The sequence below is a fragment of the Eulemur rufifrons genome, chromosome 15 (genome assembly GCF_041146395.1).
Source record: "Eulemur rufifrons isolate Redbay chromosome 15, OSU_ERuf_1, whole genome shotgun sequence".
Lineage (NCBI taxonomy): Eukaryota > Metazoa > Chordata > Mammalia > Primates > Lemuridae > Eulemur > Eulemur rufifrons.
In genome coordinates, this window is record NC_090997.1 from 3,492,489 (window position 1) to 3,512,986 (window position 20,498).

General features: G+C 47.0%; 1 protein-coding gene and 1 pseudogene across 1 annotated transcript; both read right to left on the reverse strand.

Annotated features, from left to right (window-relative positions):
* Positions 1–1,484: 1,484 nt before the first annotated feature.
* On the reverse strand, positions 1,485–2,024 carry LOC138395762 (chromobox protein homolog 3 pseudogene; annotated as a pseudogene).
* Positions 2,025–15,641: 13,617 nt separating this feature from the next.
* Positions 15,642–18,531, reverse strand: LOC138395534 (HLA class II histocompatibility antigen, DO alpha chain). The gene is made up of 5 exons (XM_069488397.1): positions 18,450–18,531; positions 16,994–17,242; positions 16,329–16,610; positions 16,093–16,228; positions 15,642–15,849 (listed from the first exon to the last, which is right to left on the reverse strand). The coding sequence occupies exons 1-5, from the start codon at positions 18,529–18,531 to the stop codon at positions 15,846–15,848; spliced, it is 753 nt and encodes a 250-aa protein (XP_069344498.1). The 3' UTR covers positions 15,642–15,845.
* Between the last annotated feature and the right edge of the window lie 1,967 nt (positions 18,532–20,498).

Here is a 20,498-nt window from a genome sequence, read left to right on the forward strand (position 1 = left end):
AGAGATGAATCAACTTGCCTGAAGTCAGGCTGCTGGTGAATGCTGGAGGTGGGATTTGAACCCACACAATCTGGCTTCAGGGCTGTGTACATTTATAACTACTGCGCTAAACTTCCGACACTGGGGGCTGGGAGGGAGCCAGGAAACAGACATGCCTTAAAGAAATTGGCTTGGGAGAATCATATTTAGGGTTGGTGGGGTGTGGAGAAAGGATAACTTAGAAAGCAACTGCAGCAATTAGTCCCAGCAAGTGAGAACAGTGGCTTGGAACAGAGAGGCAGCAATGTAGATGAAGAGATATATCTAGATAGATTTGAAAGCTATGTAGGAGATAAAATGGATGAGATTTATTCTCTGAAGTTTCTTGTTTATTTCCACACACTAACGGAAGAGCAGAGCACACCCATACACCCCTCAGAGTCCTTGGCGTAGAGCTTTCCAACAGGGGAAGCTTGCTAGTTTGCTAACTAAAGGGGTGCCACCTGGCTGACCCGCAGGTTTGAGTGAACTCCGGCGAAGCTTGCAGAGGGGCCTGAGTTCTGAGGGCTCGTGGACAGCCACAGAGGGTCTTTGGCGCCACCTGTTGGGCATGTTACCCATGACTTCCTTTGAATCTTGTCATTTTTGTCCCGCCCCCTCTTCCTTCTTTAGATTCTTCTCTCCTTTCCTTCTTAACTTTCCTATACTTCAACTCTTGAAATGTGACCCTTCACTTTTATGACCTAGAGGGTCATAGAAAAAGGATATTAGTCCTTTTTAGTCTTCATCTCACTTACCTTTGAAGCATCCCACGTGGCTTCCCCTGGTTTCTTTGATACCACCTGTTCCTAGTCTCATACTTTTCAGACAGACCCTTCTTAGTGTGCTTCTTTAAAGCCTCGGTCTTGGCCTTCCATAAGATATTGTCCCGCATGATAGCTTTCTTGGTCCTCTTCTTAGTTGCACAGTATTTCTAAGCAATTTTACCCATTCCTCTGGAGGCAACTCCCACCCATAAAATCTGTCTCGTTAAGAACTTGCACCAAGTTCCAAGTCTGTTTTGTTTTTGTTTTTTGTATCAAACTTGATTTATTAGAATGTATGGCCGGGTGCGGTGGCTCACGCCTGTAATCCTACCACTCTGGGAGGCCAAGGCAGGAGGATCGCTCGGAGGTCAGAAGTTCGAGACCAGCCTGAGCAAGACCGAGATCCCGTCTCTACTAAAAATAGAAAGAAATCATCTGGCCAACTAAAAAAATATATATAGAAAAAATTAGCTGGGCATGGTGGCGCATTCCTGTAGTCCCAGCTACTCGGGAGGGTGAGGCAGGAGGATCGCTTGAGCCCAGGAGTGTGAGGTTGCTGTGAGGTAGGCTGACACCATGGCAACAGAGCGAGACTCTGTCTCAAAAAAAAAGAATATAGTTATTTATTCACACTAGTAAATCAAAAACCAAGACCCAGATTTTATATATATTTTTATATATATAATGCAATGCAAACAATTATTGAGCTTCATCTTCTGGACAAGAATGCCAACTTAGTCTCTCTTCATAAAAAGCAATTACAGTTTGAGGGCACTTCATATTTGCCTCTTTTGCCAGCACGCAGTCTGCCTCATCTGAATCCTTCCGTTCCATGAGGAACATTAATCCTCCACTGCTGTCTGCGGCAGTGATTCTTTCAGGATCGAGACCTCTGGCAAAGCCTCTTGGTTTGTCAGCAGCGTCTCTTTTCTTCTTTGATTTGCTATCAGCATATTCACTGTCAGATGAAGATTTTCTTTTTATACCATCTTTTTCTTCACCAGATTTTTGAGAATTAAGAAATGCTTCAATTAACTCTGAACAATCTAAATGTTCTTCAGGTTCCCGAGTATTGTCAGCATCTGTGAGTCCCTTCCCCTGCAGGAAACACTCCGCTTTCCCATTCACTACACGGCGATCCAGTACTTGTTCCACCACAGATTCTTCAGGCTCTGCCTCTTCAACCTTGTTACTCTTCTCATTCTGTTTCTTTCCCATTTTTTGCAACTTAGTTTTATTGGAGGCCGGTTTTTATTGCAGACTTGAAGAGCCACTATTCACCGCCTCTGAGCTGCTCCGGGTCACGGGTCTACCCCAAGTCTGTTTTTTAACTGCCTAATCGCTCTTGGCATTCCACATGCCCGGAAGGGACTGTATCTTTTTCCCCCCAAACGTACCCAGTCAGTGAGTTCCCTAAGTAACAAGCTCTCATACAGAGCTTGCTGTGTGCCAGACACTTACAAGCACCCTCCGCCTTTAGTCTTAATGACAATCGCAAGACATAGGAACTCATCACCGTTTTACACAGGAGGAGACTGAGATATTTGGTAAGATTTCTATAGCACACAAGTCGTTTGAGCCAGAGCCTGGTGATCTGCCCGGCTTACCCACTCCCACTCCCCCTCCCCCGCCCTTCAGCCATTGAGGTCTGCTGAGTCTTCCTCGGTCACTTCTCTCAGTGCCCCGGTCAGGCTGGACTCTCACCTCTCTGTACTGGTCCGTGTCTTTCAGCTATACCAGGTTGTCTCAGGGGCCCGTCACCCCCTCCCCCTGCATGCCTGCCCCATCCCCACCGCGCCCTTCCTGGGCTACCAGGCCTGTCCCCTCCAGTGAGGCCTCACCTCAACCTAAGGTCAAGATAAAAATAGCTGCTTGTTCAAGTAAGACGAACTCATCCTTCTTGCCAAACTTTCAAACCAACCCCAAACTTCAAGTATTTTTGTGTCCTTGTATAGCAAGTAAGTATCTCTACGTAATAAAATATTTCTCACATCTGTTTGCCAAATGAGGACATTGCTAATCTTGTCAGATAAGCTAGTGTTTGCTTTTTTTTTTTTTTTTTTTTGAGACAGAGTCTTACTCTGTTGCCCGGGCTAGAGTGAGTGCCGTGGCGTCAGCTTAGCGCACAGCAACCTCAAACTCCTGGGCTCAAGCGATCCTCCTGTCTCAGCCTCCCGAGTGGCTGGGACTACAGACATGTGCCACCATGCCCGGCTAATTTTTTGTATATATATATTTTAGTTGTCCATATAATTTCTTTCTATTTTTAGTAGAGATGGGGTCTCACTCTTGCTCAGGCTGGTCTCGAACTCCTGACCTCGAGCAATCCACCTGCCTCGGCCTCCCAGAGTGCTAGGATTACAGGCGTGAGCCACCGCGCCCGGCCTAAGCTAGTGTTTGATTTGAGGTTGAAGAAGAAAGGGGGTTTATTCTCCAGCAATAGGTACTTTTGCCAGGTACTTGTTTGAAAAACACAAAGGAGCAGCTCCTCTTTTAGCTGCCACTGTCGGACCTGAGAGAGTCAGCTCCTATTGTAATTGCCGAGACTAGGAGATAGCTCTGATTAGCCGATGAATACGGCCCCCTGTGCTGGCCTCCCTACGAAGGCAGGTTGTAGAGACACTGAGAGCTCCTCCCAGAATGGTTATGGCCTTGTCCTCCTGCCTCGCTTCTGTTTCTCATCCAGAGTTGCTGCAAAAAGGGAGACAGTTTACAGTTTCACTCAACCCTTTTCTTTACTCTTGCTCCCTCCAAATTTTTTTTAAAGCAGTTTTCAAGGTTTTCTAAGTTTGCTCATATGCTTTTAACTCCGAGGAACCCCAGGGAAAGGGAAGCTGAAAAGTTACTAACAAAGGGATAGTTACAAGAGCCAGGAAGTTCTGCGTCTCCTTCAGAGTGAACCTTCTTTCTCTCTGAAGTGAAGTAAAATGCCGGCTGTTCTTCCAGATCCTTGGCTACCATGACATATTGTTCTTCATTCTTGATCGCTGCTCACAGTGCTGTGTGCTGTGTGCTGTGTGCTGTGTGCTGTGATTCCTATGTCAGGTTTCTGGTTGCAGCCTTTGCCTTCCATAAGGAAATTTCCCTACTTGGTCCCCCAGGTCCCTGATGTCTGGCCAATGACCTGGTGCCGAGACTGGCCATAACCCTCTGCTTAGATTTCCCCTTAAATTTCTGCATCCAGTACTGGACCTGTGTCCAACCACAATGACCCAGCCCACTGATTTGCCTTCTTGAATCCATCTCCTCCCCTTCAGGCTGAACCTCCATGTTGCCTTTGGTCTTGCAAATAGACCCTGCAGAGCCCCACGATGATTTAGCCACGGATGTGGCCTGGGAGTGTTCAACAGAAAAAAGAACCGAGGCCAGAAGAGAATGATGAGCCACTGAGGGGCAGCTTGGGGCTGAGAAGCTCCGTCAGAGGGCAGCTCTGTGAGTGGGTGGCAATGGTACTGCAGGGGCCGTCACAGGCATCTGTCCTGAACTTCAGAGTCAGGGAGAAAACAGACTAGAAAGGACCCTGTTTCCTCCAAGTCTGGGGAAGCTGGGAGAGAAGGAGAAAGCCAGGGGAGCCCTTGCTGTCTGCCAGGCAATTTGATGGGCACTTTTCGTACTTCTCCCTTTGAGTGCACACAGCATCCCTGCCACACAGGTGTTATTATTTCTATTTCAGAGATGAGGAGACTCTAACTTAATGTGCATAAGATCATAGAGCTAGTGAGACAGGATAAGGCTGGTTTCAAAGTTTACATTCTTTTATACCAAAATTTTCTGGTTATATCCTGGATATAAGTTTAAAGAAAAGGAATTCAGAAGTGAAACTTAGAAAAAACTTCCAGATATTGTTAACTCTACCAACCTGAACTAAAGAATGAGACTAGACACACACACACACATACACACACACCCCTCTATCTTATTAAATGTAGCTTCAGCCCATTAATAATGGGTTAATGCCATTATCTCCAGAGTGGGTTAGTTGTCTCATCTCAGGAGTGAGTTCCTGATGAAATTCCTCCCCACTCTCTCATCCTTTCACCTTCTGCCATGGGATGATGAGCAAGAAGGCCCGCACCAGATGCTCACACCTCGATATTGTACTTCCCAGCCTTCAGAACTGTGAGAAACAAATTTCTTTTCTTTATAAATTATAGTATTCTGTTATAGCAACACAAAATGGACAAGACAAATACCTATCGCCTAGATTCAACAACTGTCAAGATTTTGCCATATTTGGTTCAACTGTGTGTGTGTGTGTGTGTGTGTGTGTGTTCTGAATCCATTTCAAAGTTAATTAGAGCTATCATAGCATTTCATCCCTAAATGCTTTAGCATAAAGATGACTTGCTACATAACCACGGTACCATAATCATGCTGAACAAAACTGAAAACAATTCCCCAATATCCATTACCCTGTCCGTATTCAAATTTCCCCATTTGTCTCAAAAGTACTTTTCTTATTTTTTAGATCCCCAGAGATACTGCCAGGAATCATCCACTGCATTTGATTGTAGTGTTTCTTGTGATTCCCACTCTCCCTCCAGCCATTTTCTAACATCATCTCTTTAAAGAGACCAGGCAAGTTGTCCTATAGAGTGTCTCACATTCTGAATTTGTATGATTGTTTCTTCCTGGTTTCATTTGACTTATTCCTCTATCCAATGTATTTTCTATAGACTAGAACTTTGAACCAAAGGCTTGATTATATTCAGATTAAAGAGTTTTGATAATAATTCTTCAGAGGTGATGCTGTGAACTTTACATTTCATCTCATCAGGAAGCATATGCTTGATATCTTATTGTCCCATTATTGGTGAGGCTAAGCTTGATGACTGAGCTGAGGTGGTGACAGGTCTCTCCTCTATACAAGTGTCCTATGGGCATGATACTCCGGCAGAGTGTGACCTTCCAGTTCCCCACCGTCTCTTCTACGGTTTTAACATCTCTGATGCCTTCCCTGAATCAATGATCACATTAGGTTTGCAAAATGCTGATTTTCTTTTCTGCTTTTTCTTTTTCTTTTCTTTTTTTTTGGCTTAAAACAACACACATTTATTATCTTACAGTTCTGGGGGTCAGAAGTCCAAAGTGAGTCTCACTGGCTAAAATCAAGATGTCAGCAGGGCTGTGTTCCTTCTAGAGGCTCCAGGGGAGAACCCATTTCCCCGCCTTTCCCAGCATCTAGAGGCTGCCTGCAACCCATGGCTCACGGCCCCTTCTGCACTTGGTCTTAGCCAAAAGGCCAAGCAGCCGTGCTCAGGGCCCCTTCTATCTTTAAAGCCAGCAATGACAGGCCAAGTCCTTCTCATGCCGCCATCCCTCTGGTTCTCCCTGATTTTCTAATTCTATTATTTTTTCTGCATTTATTCACTGGCACTCATCTGAAAGGAAGAGCTTTTCTCTTCAATAGAACCATAGTTCCTTCTGAAACATCAGGATATATGCTTGTTTTCTTTAAGTACCAATTTTCTGTGTTAGGAATGAGAATGTCACATCCAATGGTGATAGAAATGGGTTGTTGTTATTGTTGCTTATTTGTCTTATCTTTATTTGACCATTAATAGAGACTCATGGATTTTTATATACTCAGTATGTTTAAGTCTATTATAGTCATTTCTTTGATGCTTGAATAGTCCCAACTTTGGCCAACTGGAGCCCCTTCATGCTGGCTGTTCTGTTCTTCTGACATGATTCTGTCAGTCTTTGAACACTGCCTTGTTTTCTGAAACAATAAGACATTCACACTTGCTTTGTATTTTCTCTGACCCATTTCTGGAATTGGTCACTTCTCCAAGAAGCTTTATTTCTTTTGAATGGGAAATGGTATTCACAAACCACAGCCTGTGCACTGAGGTTACTCGTTGCTACTGAGCTATCACTACGCTCTTCCGTTTGCTAGAGCTAGGAGATGCATATATTTGTAAATCAGTAGTTAAAATTGACATTTCTAATTTAACTTTAATATTATTGTTTTAATTCAGCTACTTTTACTTCCTTTTTATACATTAAAAACCTTAGTTCCTAATTTCATTAACGAAATTACTGATTTGCTTTATCTTATACATAATATAGTTTCCAATAATGACACGATATTACTTAATGATAATACTACTGATGATGTTCAAGGTTTTGGGTAGTTCTTTTCATCCTTAGAATATATTCCTCTAAGAATATACAGTACTGTCTTTTAATATCAGTTGAAATAATTATTTTTCCTGTGTGGTTCAGTTCTTTCCATTTGTTTTACATTTTAGGAGTTTTGGTTTAATTTTTATAAAAATTGTAAAGCATTTATATGTTTCAAAGGTCAGTATTCACTTTTATCCCTGTTGCTTCAAACTTCACCTCTATTCTCGCTTCCCTTTATAAGTGCCATTTTCATTAATTTCTGGCTTATCCCTCCAATGTGGCTTCTTGCAAATACATGTATGTCTCCCTTTCTTACCCCAAAGGTAGTGCATAGTTTAGTCATTCTTTTGCATCATGCATTTTCTATGACATCCTAGCAATTCCTCCATATTGGTTCAAACAGATCTTCCTCATTCTTTTTAATAACTTTATGTTACTCCACTGTGTGGATGTACTATAGTTTTTTCACCTATTCTACTCTTATTGGACATATTTTCAATTTTTTGCTATTACAAATAATGACATATCATTTTTAAGAGGCAAGTTGCTGTATAATAAAGATACATGCATATGTTTTGCATTTCCTTACACATAATAAAATATGTTTTAAAAGAAAAATATTACTTATATTGATTTGTTTCAAATTAATTTATTAACACTCTTCTGAACATTCAGGTTTCATGGGACAATTTAGCAAATGCCAGGTGTGCTTCTTAGTGACTGTGAAAATTACTGGATTTGACAAACATGAGGTAGTTAGACTAGTGCTTGACACATTGGAAGTGTTCAATAAATAAAAGATAGCAGTATTAAGAAAAGCAATAATGTTAATAACAGCAGAAACATTTTGATTTGTTTTTCTTTATTTGGACATGTCATCAAGGAATTTGAAAGCAGGGTGACTGCATTTTATTGAGTCCCTTAAATATTTTTTGAGCTGGGAAAACTGGATAGCCACATGTAGAAGACCGAAACAGGACCCACACCTCTCACCTCTCACGAAAATCAACTCACAGTGGATAACAACTTAAACCTAAGGCATGAAACTATTAGAATTCTAGAATAAAATGTTGGAAAAACTCTTACAGACATTGGCCTAGGCAAAGAATTTATGAGGAAGACCCCAAAGGCAATCACAGCAACAACAAAAATAAATAAATGGGACCTGATCAAATTAAATAGCTTCTGCACAGCCAAGGAAACTATCACAAGAGCAAACAGACAATGTACAGAATGGGAGAAAACATTCACATGCTACACATTCGATAAAGGGCTGATAACTAGAATCTATATAGAACTCAGGAAAATTGGCAAGAAAAAAAAACCCATTAAAAAGGGGGAGGGGACATGGGCAATATACATAACCTGAACTTTTGTACCCCCATAATAAGCTGAAATAAAAAAATAAAGAACAAAAAAAAGTGGGCAAAGGACATGAACAGAAACTTTTCAAAAGCAGACAGACTGATGGCCAACAAACATGAAAAAATGTTCAATATCTCTAATCATCAGGAAAATGCAAATCAAAATCACAATGAGATAGCACTTAACTCCAGTGAGATTGGCTTTTATCAAAAAGTCCCCAAACAACAAATGTTGGCGTGGATGCGGAGAGATAGGAACACTCATACACTGCTGGGGGGACTGCAAACTAGTGCAACCTCTGTGGAAAGCAATATGGAGATACCTCAAAGAGATACAAGTAGAACTACCATTAGATCCAGCAATCCCATCTACCCAAAGGAATAAGAGACATTCAATAAAAAAGACATCTGCACTCAAATGTTTATAGCAGCACAACTCACAATTGCAAAGATGTGGAAACAACCCAAGTGCCCACCAATACATGAGTGGATTAATAAAATGTGTTATATGTATACCATGGAGTTCTATTCAGCCACAAAAAACAATGGTGATATAGCACCTCTTGGATTATCCTGGTTAGAGCCGGAACTCATTCTACTAAGTGAAGTATCCCAAGAATGGAAAAATGAGCACCACATGTACTCACCATCAAATTGGTATTAACTGACCAATGCTTAAGTGCATATATGGTAGTAACATTCACTGGGTGTTGGGCAGATGGGAGAGGGGAGAAGCGGATGGGTATATTCACACCTAATGGGTGTGGTGTGATGTCCATCTGGGGGATGGACACGCTTGAAGCTCTGACTTGGGCAGGGCAAAGGCAATACATGTAACCTAAACATTTGTATTTCCGTAATATGCTGAAATAAAAATAAATAAAAATTAAAAAAAGAAAACACTTATTGAGTAACTGCCGTGCTCCAGGCATTACGGTAAGAACGTGTACGTGCAGCAGACGCTTACACTGAAGGCCTGAGGGCAGGAATAACGGGCAACTGGGAATCTAACCCGGTCTCTCTCAAGAGTGGTGCTGGCACTCTAGGGGGGAGGCGGCAGAAATGCCAGGGAGTCCCCTCCTTGGGAGGCCCTAGGCTTACCCAGATCTGGAGCCTCCATGTGAGGTGGAGTCAAACCACAAGATGGAGCCAAACCACAAACCTTCGGCAGCGGTACCCACGGTGAGAAGGGGGGCCGGAAGCGAATCTGCTCCTCTACTTGCAGGAGTACTTGCTGGACGGCTTTCCAGGAGCAGAGGAGAAAGGGACGCCTGAGAAAAGGGACCCCATTCAAGGAGAGGCACCGTTTATCCGTCCACACAGATAAACGGGGTGACGTGGAGGTGGGTGGTTTATCTGGCCAACTTGGACAGAGAAGCCTCTCTGAAGTGGGGACCACATGAGTTGTGAGTGGATGATGAATTGGGGGCATCAGTGTTAAGATCTTGGGCAGGAGGATCCCAGGGGAAGATCGTGTGGCTGTCGCTTAAGGTAAGAAGGAAGAGTGGAGGGAGGTGAGGTTGGAGAGACACGTAGTGCCCAATCATGCGGAGCCCTGTGAGCCAGTGAGGAATTCGCACTGTATTTTAAGCCAGAAAGTAAGTCTGAACAGGGGGAGTGACATGAATGACACAGGTGGCAGGAGTAAAACCTCTTCAGTGATTGCAATACCCGGTCACTCGTCAACCTCGCCCCATTTTCTTCTGTCTGTTCTTGCTGAAGCCTCAACAGGAGTGAGTTCCCAAAAGGGGGTGGAACCCCCTCATGTACATTTCCTGGTACTGCTGAGGTCGGACCCTGTGCGTCCTGGCTGGCGCCTTGCCGGCTGGTCTCCGTGCGCTCTAGCACTCTACAGACCTTCCCAGCCACCTCCTAGCTGTTTGGCCTTGGGCAAGTTAAGTAACTTGAATCCTAGTTGCCTCCTCTGTAAAATGGAATCATTATATTTAACTTGAAAGTTGGTTGTAAGGAAGAAATGAAATAATGCATGTGTAGCAGAATAAAGCTTTTCTTTTCTTTTTTCTTTCCTTGTATATAGGTTTGTAACACAAGAAAATAGCAGATGTTACCTCCAAGGCCCTTCCTCGTCTGGCTTTGAGTTTCCCAAAGCCTGAAGTTCACTTGACACTATGCCAGGCGTCCCAGACATTGTGCCAGGGAGGGAGGGAGACAAACGCCTTGAAGAGGCAGGAAGGCAAGGCAGAGAGGGGGGCTTCTCCCAGACTGAAGAGGGCACAGCAGTCTGTGGGGCCTAAGAGAGCCCTGTTCCCTCAGAGCAGCCAAGGCAGGTCCGGGAGGGGGTGGGGCTTTGAGGGACGGGAGAAGGTGACTGCGTGGTGCCTCTCTGCAGTCCTGCTCCGAGCGACTAGGGATCCATTCTCACCAAAGAGTCCCCTGCCTGAAGCCTGGAACAAAAGCAGAAGAGCTGCCACTTGGAAAGGACCACACAAGTTAAGAACCAGGCATGGCTGGAGTAAGCAGGCTGGACAATGCAGGAAGACAGAAGGGGCTTCTCCAAGGCCTCGGAACTGCCTCCGGGCACAGACCCTTGGAACAACCGTGAGGGAGGGAAGCCCCAATAATAACTGAGATTGAATTTAAAACCAGCCTCATGGATGAAGAGTAGGTTTTGAGTTGGAGTTAAGATTATTTAAAGATTTTTAAAAGAAATTTAGTATTTTTTTGCACTCTGTGCACTATTTTCTTGATTTTGTGGACCAAGATTCAAATCCAGTACACATGAAAAGCATTTATTTACCCCAAGGCCTGGCATATGGCATGTGTTCGGTAAATGGTAGCCAATGTTAAAACCAGCTGCAGAGGCCGGGCACGGTGGCTCACGCCTATAATCCTAGCACTCTGGGAGGCCGAGGCAGGAGGATCCTTTGAGCTCAGGGGTTTGAGATCAGCCTGAGAAAGAGCGAGACCCTGTCTCTACTAAAAATAGAAAGAAATTAGATGGAAAACTAAAACTATATAGAAAAAATTAGCCGGGCATAGTGGCTCATGCCTGTAGTCCCAGATACTCGGCAGGCTGAAGCAGGAGGATTGCTTGAGCCCAGGAGTTTGAGGTTTCTGTGAGCTAGGCTGATGCCACAACACTCTAGCCAGGGCAACAGTGTGAGTCTAAAAAAAAAAAAAAAAAAAAAAAATAGCCAGCTACAGAGCAATGGGGGAAGACTGGATTTGAAACAAACAAAATTGAACTGAATAGAATTCTACAAGGATTTTAATGCCCATTATTTTCCAGGCAATGTGACAGGTATTGGAAATATAAGACCCAGACTTCCCTTGCCCAAGAGGAGCAGCTAGAGCAAAGGCAGACTTACGCGCTGTTAACTCTGGCACCTGGCAGGATGTGGCACATGCTGCAGTGGGAGAATGGGCAGCGTATCGGGTGTGGGATTGGGAAGGCTTCATAGGAGAAGTGACATTTAATCTGGCCCCCAGGAGAACTGGCAGAATTTTGATTGGTTGGCAGAGGAAGTCAGGCCCAGCACAGAGACAAAGGTTGGGGGGCGGGGGGGGGGGGTAAACTGAGAGTTTTTGTGACTTGGTATTGACTATTTTTCAGGAGGAGCTATTAATAGTAGAAATAAGGTTAAAATGGTACGTTGAGGACAGTTTGAAAAGGATCTTTACCCTGTAGGTGATGTAGCACCTATAAGAATTTAAAGCAGGATGAAGGGACAAAGAAAATATTCTACGAGCTTCCAGAGAGGAAAAAAAAAAAACAGATCACATACAAAGTTTTATGACTCTGAATATCTTTTGGCTTGTCAACAATAGCACTAGGAACTAAGGAACTATGGAGACATGCCTTAAAAATGCTGATGGAAATGATTTCCAACCTTCAATTTGATACCCATACAAGCTGTCACTGAAGTGTGAGAGTAAATACGTAAAGTACATTTTTATGCCATGCAGAGCGTAGAAAGTCTGCCTCGCACGCACGCTTTCTCAGGAAGCTAAAAGAGGATTGCCTTGCCAAAATAAGGCAGGCCACGAAAGGGTAATTAATGGGTACAAGAAACAGAAGATCCAACACAGAGGACAGGTAAATCCTGACAAGGATGGAAGAGCGATCCCAGGATGACGGCGGTGTCGTCGAGGGCAACTAGTTAAGATTGGAACAGACAGAAGGTTCTGGGAGTGTTTTCTCTGATGATGAATTTGGCAGAATACCTGATGTGTCTGGTTGTATTGTGAGGAAATTTGTGATGCGTTAGCGATAGGTACAAATAAAACCAAGCAAAGGGAAAACTGCAAGGCATCTAGGGAAGGAAGAGCAAGCTTGGTTCACCCTACAGTTGGCCTTTGCATGGTCTTAATAATATAAACCCTGAACATTGACCGAGCCGACGTTACAATGCAGCTATATGAGAGGAAGTGGGGTGGGAAGTGGGTATGTATCTTCTTTGAGGATGAAAAAAATTAAAGTCCTCGTCTTCCATAGTGCAAAGTAAAGAGATAAAGGCTGAAGCTGAAAAATCTAGATGTAGCAACACAAACACGTTATTTAGAGACAAGAGGTCAATACCAACAGAATCCCTTAAAACAGTTGAAAGTTATTGCGTGTGAGGGCGAGGACACGGCAAGAAAGGGGGCCGGAGGTTGGGGTTTTTGTAGCAAATCTTGTAGAACTATTTGACTCTTTAAACTGTGAACATAATGTAATTTTATTAAAAATTAAAATTGAGAGGAGAGTGGATGGGAAGAGGGGATCTGGAGGCAGCCCAGGCAGGACCCTCTCTCAGAGAGCACCACTGGGAGGAGCTTGTGGTGGGGGGAAGGGCTGGGTTATAGGACAGAGGGAAGATTTGGTGTTCTCATTATATGGGAGAGATGACATCTTTATTATCTGTAGGGAGGGGCCTGCAAAGAGGGAGAGTTTGAATATATAGAAGAGGAGGTGGCTATTGAAGGGCTATTCTTTTTTTTTTTTTTTTTTCTGAGACAGGGTCTCTCTCTGTGGCCCAGGCAGTGGCACAAACATAGCTCACTGCAGCCTCAAACTCTTGGGCTCATGCAATCCTCCTGCCTCAGGCTCCCAAGTAGTTGCGACTACAGGCAAGTGCCATCATGCCTAGCTATTTTTTTCTACTTTTTGTAGTGACAGGCTCACCATGTTGCCCAGGCTGGTCTCAAACTCCGGGCCTGAAGTGATTCTCCTATCTCAACCTCCCAAAGTCCTGGGATTATAGGCTTGAGCCACTGTGCCCAGCCTGCACATCTATTCTAAAAGCGACTGAAGGGAGTCAGATCATGAATGCAGGAGGACAATTTTTAAAAATGAAACACTACCTTGAGACTAGAAGAAAAAAATGTGAGTCTACAGGGAGATGCATAAATATAAAAGATTTGGAATTGTTCCTAGAAGTTCTAGTGACTTCTGGGTAATATATGCATAGTGGAAAAAAAAGCACGCTTCTTTTGGTCAGAAGAAGAGACACCTTTAATGACTTTATTAAGCCTTAGGACAGAGATCAGAGAAACACCTTTCCAATGATGCAGCAAGTAAACTTTTAAGCAAAAGATCAGCAGATATCAGGGCATGCTGGGAACAGACCTATCTTGGAGTGTCTTCTGAGCACAAAACCATACTTCTTTCTCTGAAAACAACCTGACTGCTCACCCTAGAGTTGGGTGCTCGGCAGCCATGTTTATCCCATGAGGAAAGCTGTTATTTCCTTGTCCCCCTGCTCTGAGGACATAGGGCTGGGATGGACACCTGTGCTAAGTTTGGCTTGTCACTTGTCACTTATTTTTCTAAGAATTTAAAATTGTGACTGGGACCTCTCTGCCGGTGGTGAGAGCTGAGAGGTATACACTCGGGAGTTGTAGGGTGAATGTGTTCGCTGAGAACAGCCCACAGAGGGAGAAGAATATGGGTGACATGCAGAGGGGTCTAGAGAACACGGACCATATGGCCCGAGACAGTGCCGGGGGCAGCTCCAGGTCCCCGGGCTTTCCAGTTCTGAGCTCCACTCCCCGTGAGCCTGGCTGACCCATCCTTGGATTCTGTGCACCAGCCTATGTCTCCACTGTAAATACCCTCTACTTTGCATGCGGTCATTTTAAGAGGGTTTCTGTCACTAGCAAACAAAATCCTTGCCTAAGGCGATCCTCCCCCCCCCTCCAATTCCCCCCCCTTCCATCAGGGTCTCCCAGTCATTGATTTCTCCCAGCTTACTCTCTCTTGGGAAGTCCACCGAGTCCCCACCATTTCTTGGTTTCTTTCTTTTCCAGGACCAAATGGTTACAATTCAAACTCCCATCTTGTCCCTACTTACTTGCATCTTGATCACCTTCGATGCCCTAATGGACCCAGGTTCTCTAGAAAGCCGTTCTGGTCCACCTCAGACCTCAGGGATCCCTCCTGCCAAAGATCTCCAACAGCACCAGACTAAGCCAGTGGGTCCCAGTTCCCAGACCACAGCCGAGGTCCAGGATGGCCGCAGCAGAATCATCTGGAGCGTGTTAGAAACTACAGGCTCCCTGTTACTGCCCCTCCCGTCCCTGAGAGTCTACTGCAGTAGGTCTGGGTGAGGCCTGCACTTTCAAAAGGCTCCCTAGTGAGTCTTATTCCGGTTTGAAAACGACTTGTCTCTACCACTCATTTGGTACTTGACAAAACCACCTTGTATGGTTCCTTATCTCTTTGCGTGTTTTTAATTTTGTTCACAGTAAACTAAAATCCTCCAGGCCACGTATTTAGAGAGTGTTGTGGTGGGTCTCTCTTAGACAGCCCCTCTTCCCAGACGCCTCGACTCTGCCAGCCTCCTGCCTACGGTGATGGACGCGCTGCGGGAAGTAGCCATCCTATCTCAGCCCTGGACCTCTCTGTCATTCATGGGACTCTAGGGAATGTAGAAAAAGGAGGTGGCATCGTGACTGGACACCAATGGCCTCTTCACACCACGCAAATCCAGACAGGAGTGGAACGCCATGAGCCTCCCCTCTCCCAGCGCCCTTCACAGCTGTCCTTGCTTGAGGGAGGCGCAGGGAGCAGGATCCTCTGCTACCCTTTCGGGGCTAGTCTGAATCCAGGGGCACATTTCATGAAGTGCATGTGAAATGGTAACACACAACGGGCCAAGTGGAGCAAGTCGCCGCTGGACGGCCTGAGGATGGCTCCAGCCCCAGCACCATGATGCCAGGCTTAGTGGTCACCACTCAGGGTCCCCTCTGCCAGCTCCCCACATCCCTCACACTCTGGGAGACCTGGCCAACACCTGGTATAAGGATAAGGCGCAAACACCATTGAAGAATTCAGTGGTGCTAGCCAGAGCTTTGGGTAGAGCCGGAATGTGTGTGTGTGTGTGTGTGTGTGTGTGTGTGTGTGTTGAAGGGGAAGGGGAGCTGGGTGGTGCCCCACAAGTCCTGCCATGAGTACTGTGGCCAGAAAGGAGGGGGCCGATAGGACAGAGGTGGAGCCCGTTCGAAGTCAGCACAGTGGGATGAACTAGTAGACCGCGGCACTGAGCTCTGAGCACGCAGGGGCCGTCAGGAACCTGCCGGGAATCCGCAGGGTGTCTCCCACAATCTTTCTCTCAAACATCTCTCATTACCTAAAGTAGCAAAAACCATACGACCAAGGTTGTTCAAGCTCATGGTGCCAGAATCCTATCCCTGAGTGCCCACCTCCCCCAAACCTCACTCCCTCACCCCACCTCTGCTTTTCCACCCACTGCTGTCTGGCTCACCCTTCGCTGACCCCTCTGCTCCCCACAGAATATCTCCTTCTCCACCCCTGTCCAGCTCAGAGTCATCCACTCTCCGCCTCCACCTCTCAGACTCCTGGGCCTCTGTACCTGGGAGCACTGGACAGGCGTGTGCCTGTGATGATGAGGATGGTGCCCGTGAGGAAGCCCACCAGGCCCATGGCCAGGCCCAGGGCACAGAGCAGGGTCTCTGTGGCATCTGGCGGCGGGGTAGGCACCTGGGGCTCTGACAGAGAAAGAAAGGGGTGGGGGCACCAGGGTACAGGGAAGGGTTCTAGAGTAAAGGGACACAGGTCTGGGAGGGGTCTGGGGAGGGGGCTCCATACCCCAGTGCCTGAGGAGTGGCTCGTCCAGGCCCCAGTGCTCCACCCGGCAGTCATAGACGTCCTCAGCTGAGGGCACGAAGGTCAGGTAGTGGAACTTGCGGAACAAATGGTCAGGCTGGGTATAAAAGCTGGTCTGGGCCACTCCCTCGGTGACTGTTTGACCGTTGAGCAGCCAGGTGATATTGATCACAGGCGGGAAGATGTTGTCCACGATGCAGATGAGGACGTTGGGCTGGCCCAGCTCCACTCGAGACTTGGGGAGCACGGTCACCCTTGGAGGCACTAGGAGGAACAAGGCCCTGAGTCCCTTACGGCTGGCCTTGCTAGGACTGGGACTAAGGGACGGTTCCTCCTATCCAGCCATCTACAGGCAGGAAATGCTCTGGGAGGGTGACCGCTGGGGCGGAGAGGAGGGAAACAGAGTTGGGGCACCAGGAGCTCCTATATCTGACTGGCCCCGGGTGGGAGTGCAGGTGAGAGGGGTCATTCCTCAAGAAGGAAGAGGGTGCTGAAGGGGCCTGGGAAGACCCAGAGCCTCCTGGGAGAGAAAGGGGCACGGATTCTGAGAGAGCGTGTGGCACAGTGCATCACAGGCCTGGGAGGCGGGAAGACGCTTCTCTAGATGCCCCCTGCCTGACCGGGCGGGCCGAGGGAGGGCCAGGTACCATTGGGGGCTCTGGTGCGGTTGGAGCGTTCCACCAGGACATCCAGGTGGGCTCTGATCATGGCGATGCTGGCCAGCCCACCCTGTGGGTCAAAGTGGGCAAAGTCGCCAAACTCAGGCAGACGCCACACGGCCTCACTTTTCTTCAGGTCCACAGAGAACAGCTGCTCCCCATCAAATTCATAGGTGAACTGGCCCGAGGCGCCGTGAGACTGGTAGAAGGCTGGTCCGTAGGAGCCCATGTGGTCAGCTGCGTTGGGTGAGTTCAGAGTCAGGGAGAGAAAAGAAAATGTATTCATCTCATCCATAATATGGGATATACTGAGTCTCTGAGCCTGGGCCGCATCCCTGGTTCTGTGTGGGGACAGAGTTCTATTCTGACACTGAGCTGGCCCTTGGAGAGCAGAAGGGAGAGGATGGAGGGGAAAAGGCACATCCCAACACACGGCGCCAGCACGGAGACACGGGTGCAGGCTGGCATCGCAGGCTGCGAAGGGGAGAGGCTGTCTAAAATCAAGCTTGGGACTCCAGAAGTTAAATCTTGGCTGTGATCACCTGCTCTGGCTGTGTTATCGGGCCCTGTGTGTGAGGTGATGGCCCTGTTGGGTGGGATGAGGAGGAAATGATTGCAAACAGGAGCACGGTGGAACTTTGCATACAGATGCCGCACAGGTGCGTGTGAGGGGGAACAGGCCACGACTGGCAGCAGTAAGAATTAAGATTTGTGACCCAGAGACCACAGGGATAGAAAAAGGCAGCCCAACACATTGCAAGGAGGACAAGAAGTCAGAAGGTCAGGGTCACATCCCAACTCTTCCATCTCAGAGCATTACGATTGAAAGTGTCTCTTCCATAACTGAAGCCCAGTTTTTTGGAAATTAGGGGTTGAGTTTTAATCGGTAAGATTCCTGTAGAATTTTCTATGAGGTTATTTGTTCAGCAGTCACTGAGGGACTACTGTGAGGGACCAGCGCAGTGCCAGGCCAGCGAAATAAAAGAAATGAATCAGCTGTGGACCCGCACAGCAGGAGCTGGTGTCCAGAGCAGGACAAAGGCGGGAAAACAGTTAACCGCGACCCACCGACATGGCCATAAATACTGCACCGGAGCTGGACTTGAACAGACACACCCCAGGCCAGGAGGTGGTGAGGAAATCAGGGTGCTGGGCACCGGTGGGGTGGAGGTTCGGGTCCCAGAGAGAAGGGAGGAATGGGGGGAATCTGAACGTGAGCAAAGGCTGAATGAGCGCTGGCGCGGCCGGACTGGCTGTGCTTATGTTTAGGTCCAGGACAGACGTGGTAGAGGTGAGGGGGCGTGGGAGTCTCTGGGTGAAGGAAGTTGCCCACGACCCAGAGAAGGAGACGGACAACCACCTTCTACACGGTCTCTCTTGTGTGACCCAGTTCCCTAAATCTCTTCCCCCCTTCCCCCACCGCCCCCCCACCCTCAACACTCACCCTTGATGGCCCCTGCTTCCTGGGGGCTCAGGAGAGTCGCCAGGGTGTGGAGTCCCAGGACCAGCCTGGCTGGGAGGACCATTGCCCTCTGGTGCTTTAACCGAGTAAGTCTTGGTCCCTGTGGGGAGTAAAGGAACAAGGCCAAGGTGAAGAAGAAGAAAACAGATTCTAGGACGGCGAGACCCTGCTATCCTCAGCCAATCAGAGACATCCTCTGAGGTAACGCCTCTGTTGCTGGGCAAAGGAGGAGCGAGCCGGGGTGAGGAGAGCCGGCTGCGCCCAGGCGCACTGTGCACCGCGGGCGCTCGGTCCACGGAGCTGCGAGGAAGCGGCTGCGTCGGAGGACGGGCGGGCTCGCACCGGCTGTTCCTACACCCTCCGAGAAGGCCCCGCTGCAGGGAGCGAAAAGGCCACCGGAGCACCGCACAGCTGAGCTCCAACAAAGCCTCTCGCTACCGACGTCGACACCCGTGATGTAGGGAATCCCACTTTCCCGAAAAGTTTCTTCAGGCAAATTTGGAGTTCGAAAATGAAATAAATTTTATCAAGAAACTTTAAAAGGGAAATATTGGACACAGAGTAGATTTAAAAAAAAAAAACAAAACCTTAAAACTTTAAATCACTTTCAAAAAAAATATTCTTATTTTTCCTTGTGTAAGAAGAAACGAGTCGTTGCTGGAGACGCGTCGTCTAAGGCGGGTGTGAGGGCGGAGGGGCTGGTCGCCGCCCGGCGGGTCCCCAGCACCCTGGTCGGGCTCGGCCGGTGGCAGGCACCGGGAGGATTTAGTCCAGTTTAAAATATACTTAAAGCTAACTGTCTGTGTAGGTAAGGAGAAGTCTAACCGCGTATCTGGAGGCCATTTGTCAGAGACCATGAAGTAAGTGGCTTTCAGTCTGGAAGCGATCTAGGCGATCATCTGGGTCTGTGAATCCCCTGCGGAGTTCTTAAAAATCTATATTCCGGGATCCGGGCCGGGGAGGCCGGCAGGAAGGTGGCACCCCCTCAACAGGGGTCCCCATTGGCTTTCAGTCGCCTCTGGTCATTCCGATTCAGCCTCGGGGACTTGAGTCTGGCGAAGAACTGACCGCGGTGGCCGTGAGGTGCAGCGGCGATGGCAAAGTGACCCAGATGGAGAGGCGAAGGGAGCTGGTGGCGCCCCTGCCACATCCCCGGTGAAAGCTGCCTCCCATCCTTTCGGGCCCCTTCTGGGTGTTTGTGCCCGCCTAGGCCCTCTCCATACAGGCCTTTCCCCTTCCCCCTGTGGGGTAACCGCTCCCTTGTCATCCTTCCTCAGACCGCAGCCCTGTCACTCCTGGAGCCATGCCGGCCTCTTTGCTCTGCCGCACAGACTATGGTTAAGAAGTGCCAGTTTTGGGGGGCAGCCTGGCAGTAATATCTGCATGTAGAAATATCGTTGTTGAACTAAATAGTCCTAGCTCTGCCACTAGGTCTCCGGCCTTGATGGTATTAGGAAATTATTACTGTACTGCTCAAGTAATGATTTACCTACCTGAAAAGCTGGTCAATTCTGTGGTATTAAATATCTTTTGTCTTTACATATAAAGCATGCATGTGTAATCTGAAATTGGATGCTTAATTACATGTATGCTGCATTTTCGTAAGATAAAGAGTTGTTAGAGTGAAACCATTTTCATTATAGCGGCAAGATTTCTTGATCCAGGTGGCACAAATTTCAGTTTATTTAAGATAACCTCTCCCGCATCCAAAATAGTAGACAAAACATTGACAGTAGTGTTAATAAAGATATTTGTAATTTGGGCCTAGATATTTGGGTTCAAATCGTATGTCTTCAGTCTGTGATTTCTGAATTCCATTTCTAACGATTGCTTGTCTGACTTCCCAAAATGATTCCATTATATATATATTAACCAACTATTGATTATCTTACATACCTCTTTTCAAAAAGGTTCTGATGTGACCTGAACTGTAAATGTTAAATTTTAATAAAATAATATGTAGAGGTTGTTGCTCCAGCCAGGCCAATCTCTTGACTGTGTTGTATTTATTTTTGCAGCTGGGCATTGAAA

Excerpts from the sequence above, each read along its gene's own strand:
- LOC138395534 (XM_069488397.1), bottom strand. The coding sequence starts at position 18,531 with ATGGTCCTCCCAGCCAGGCTGGTCCTGGGACTCCACACCCTGGCGACT. Across the intron at positions 17,243-18,449 it reads GGAAGCAGGGGCCATCAAGG|CTGACCACATGGGCTCCTAC; the intron begins GTGAGTGTTGAG and ends CACCCAACGCAG. Across the intron at positions 16,611-16,993 it reads CCGCACCAGAGCCCCCAATG|TGCCTCCAAGGGTGACCGTG; the intron begins GTACCTGGCCCT and ends TGTTCCTCCTAG.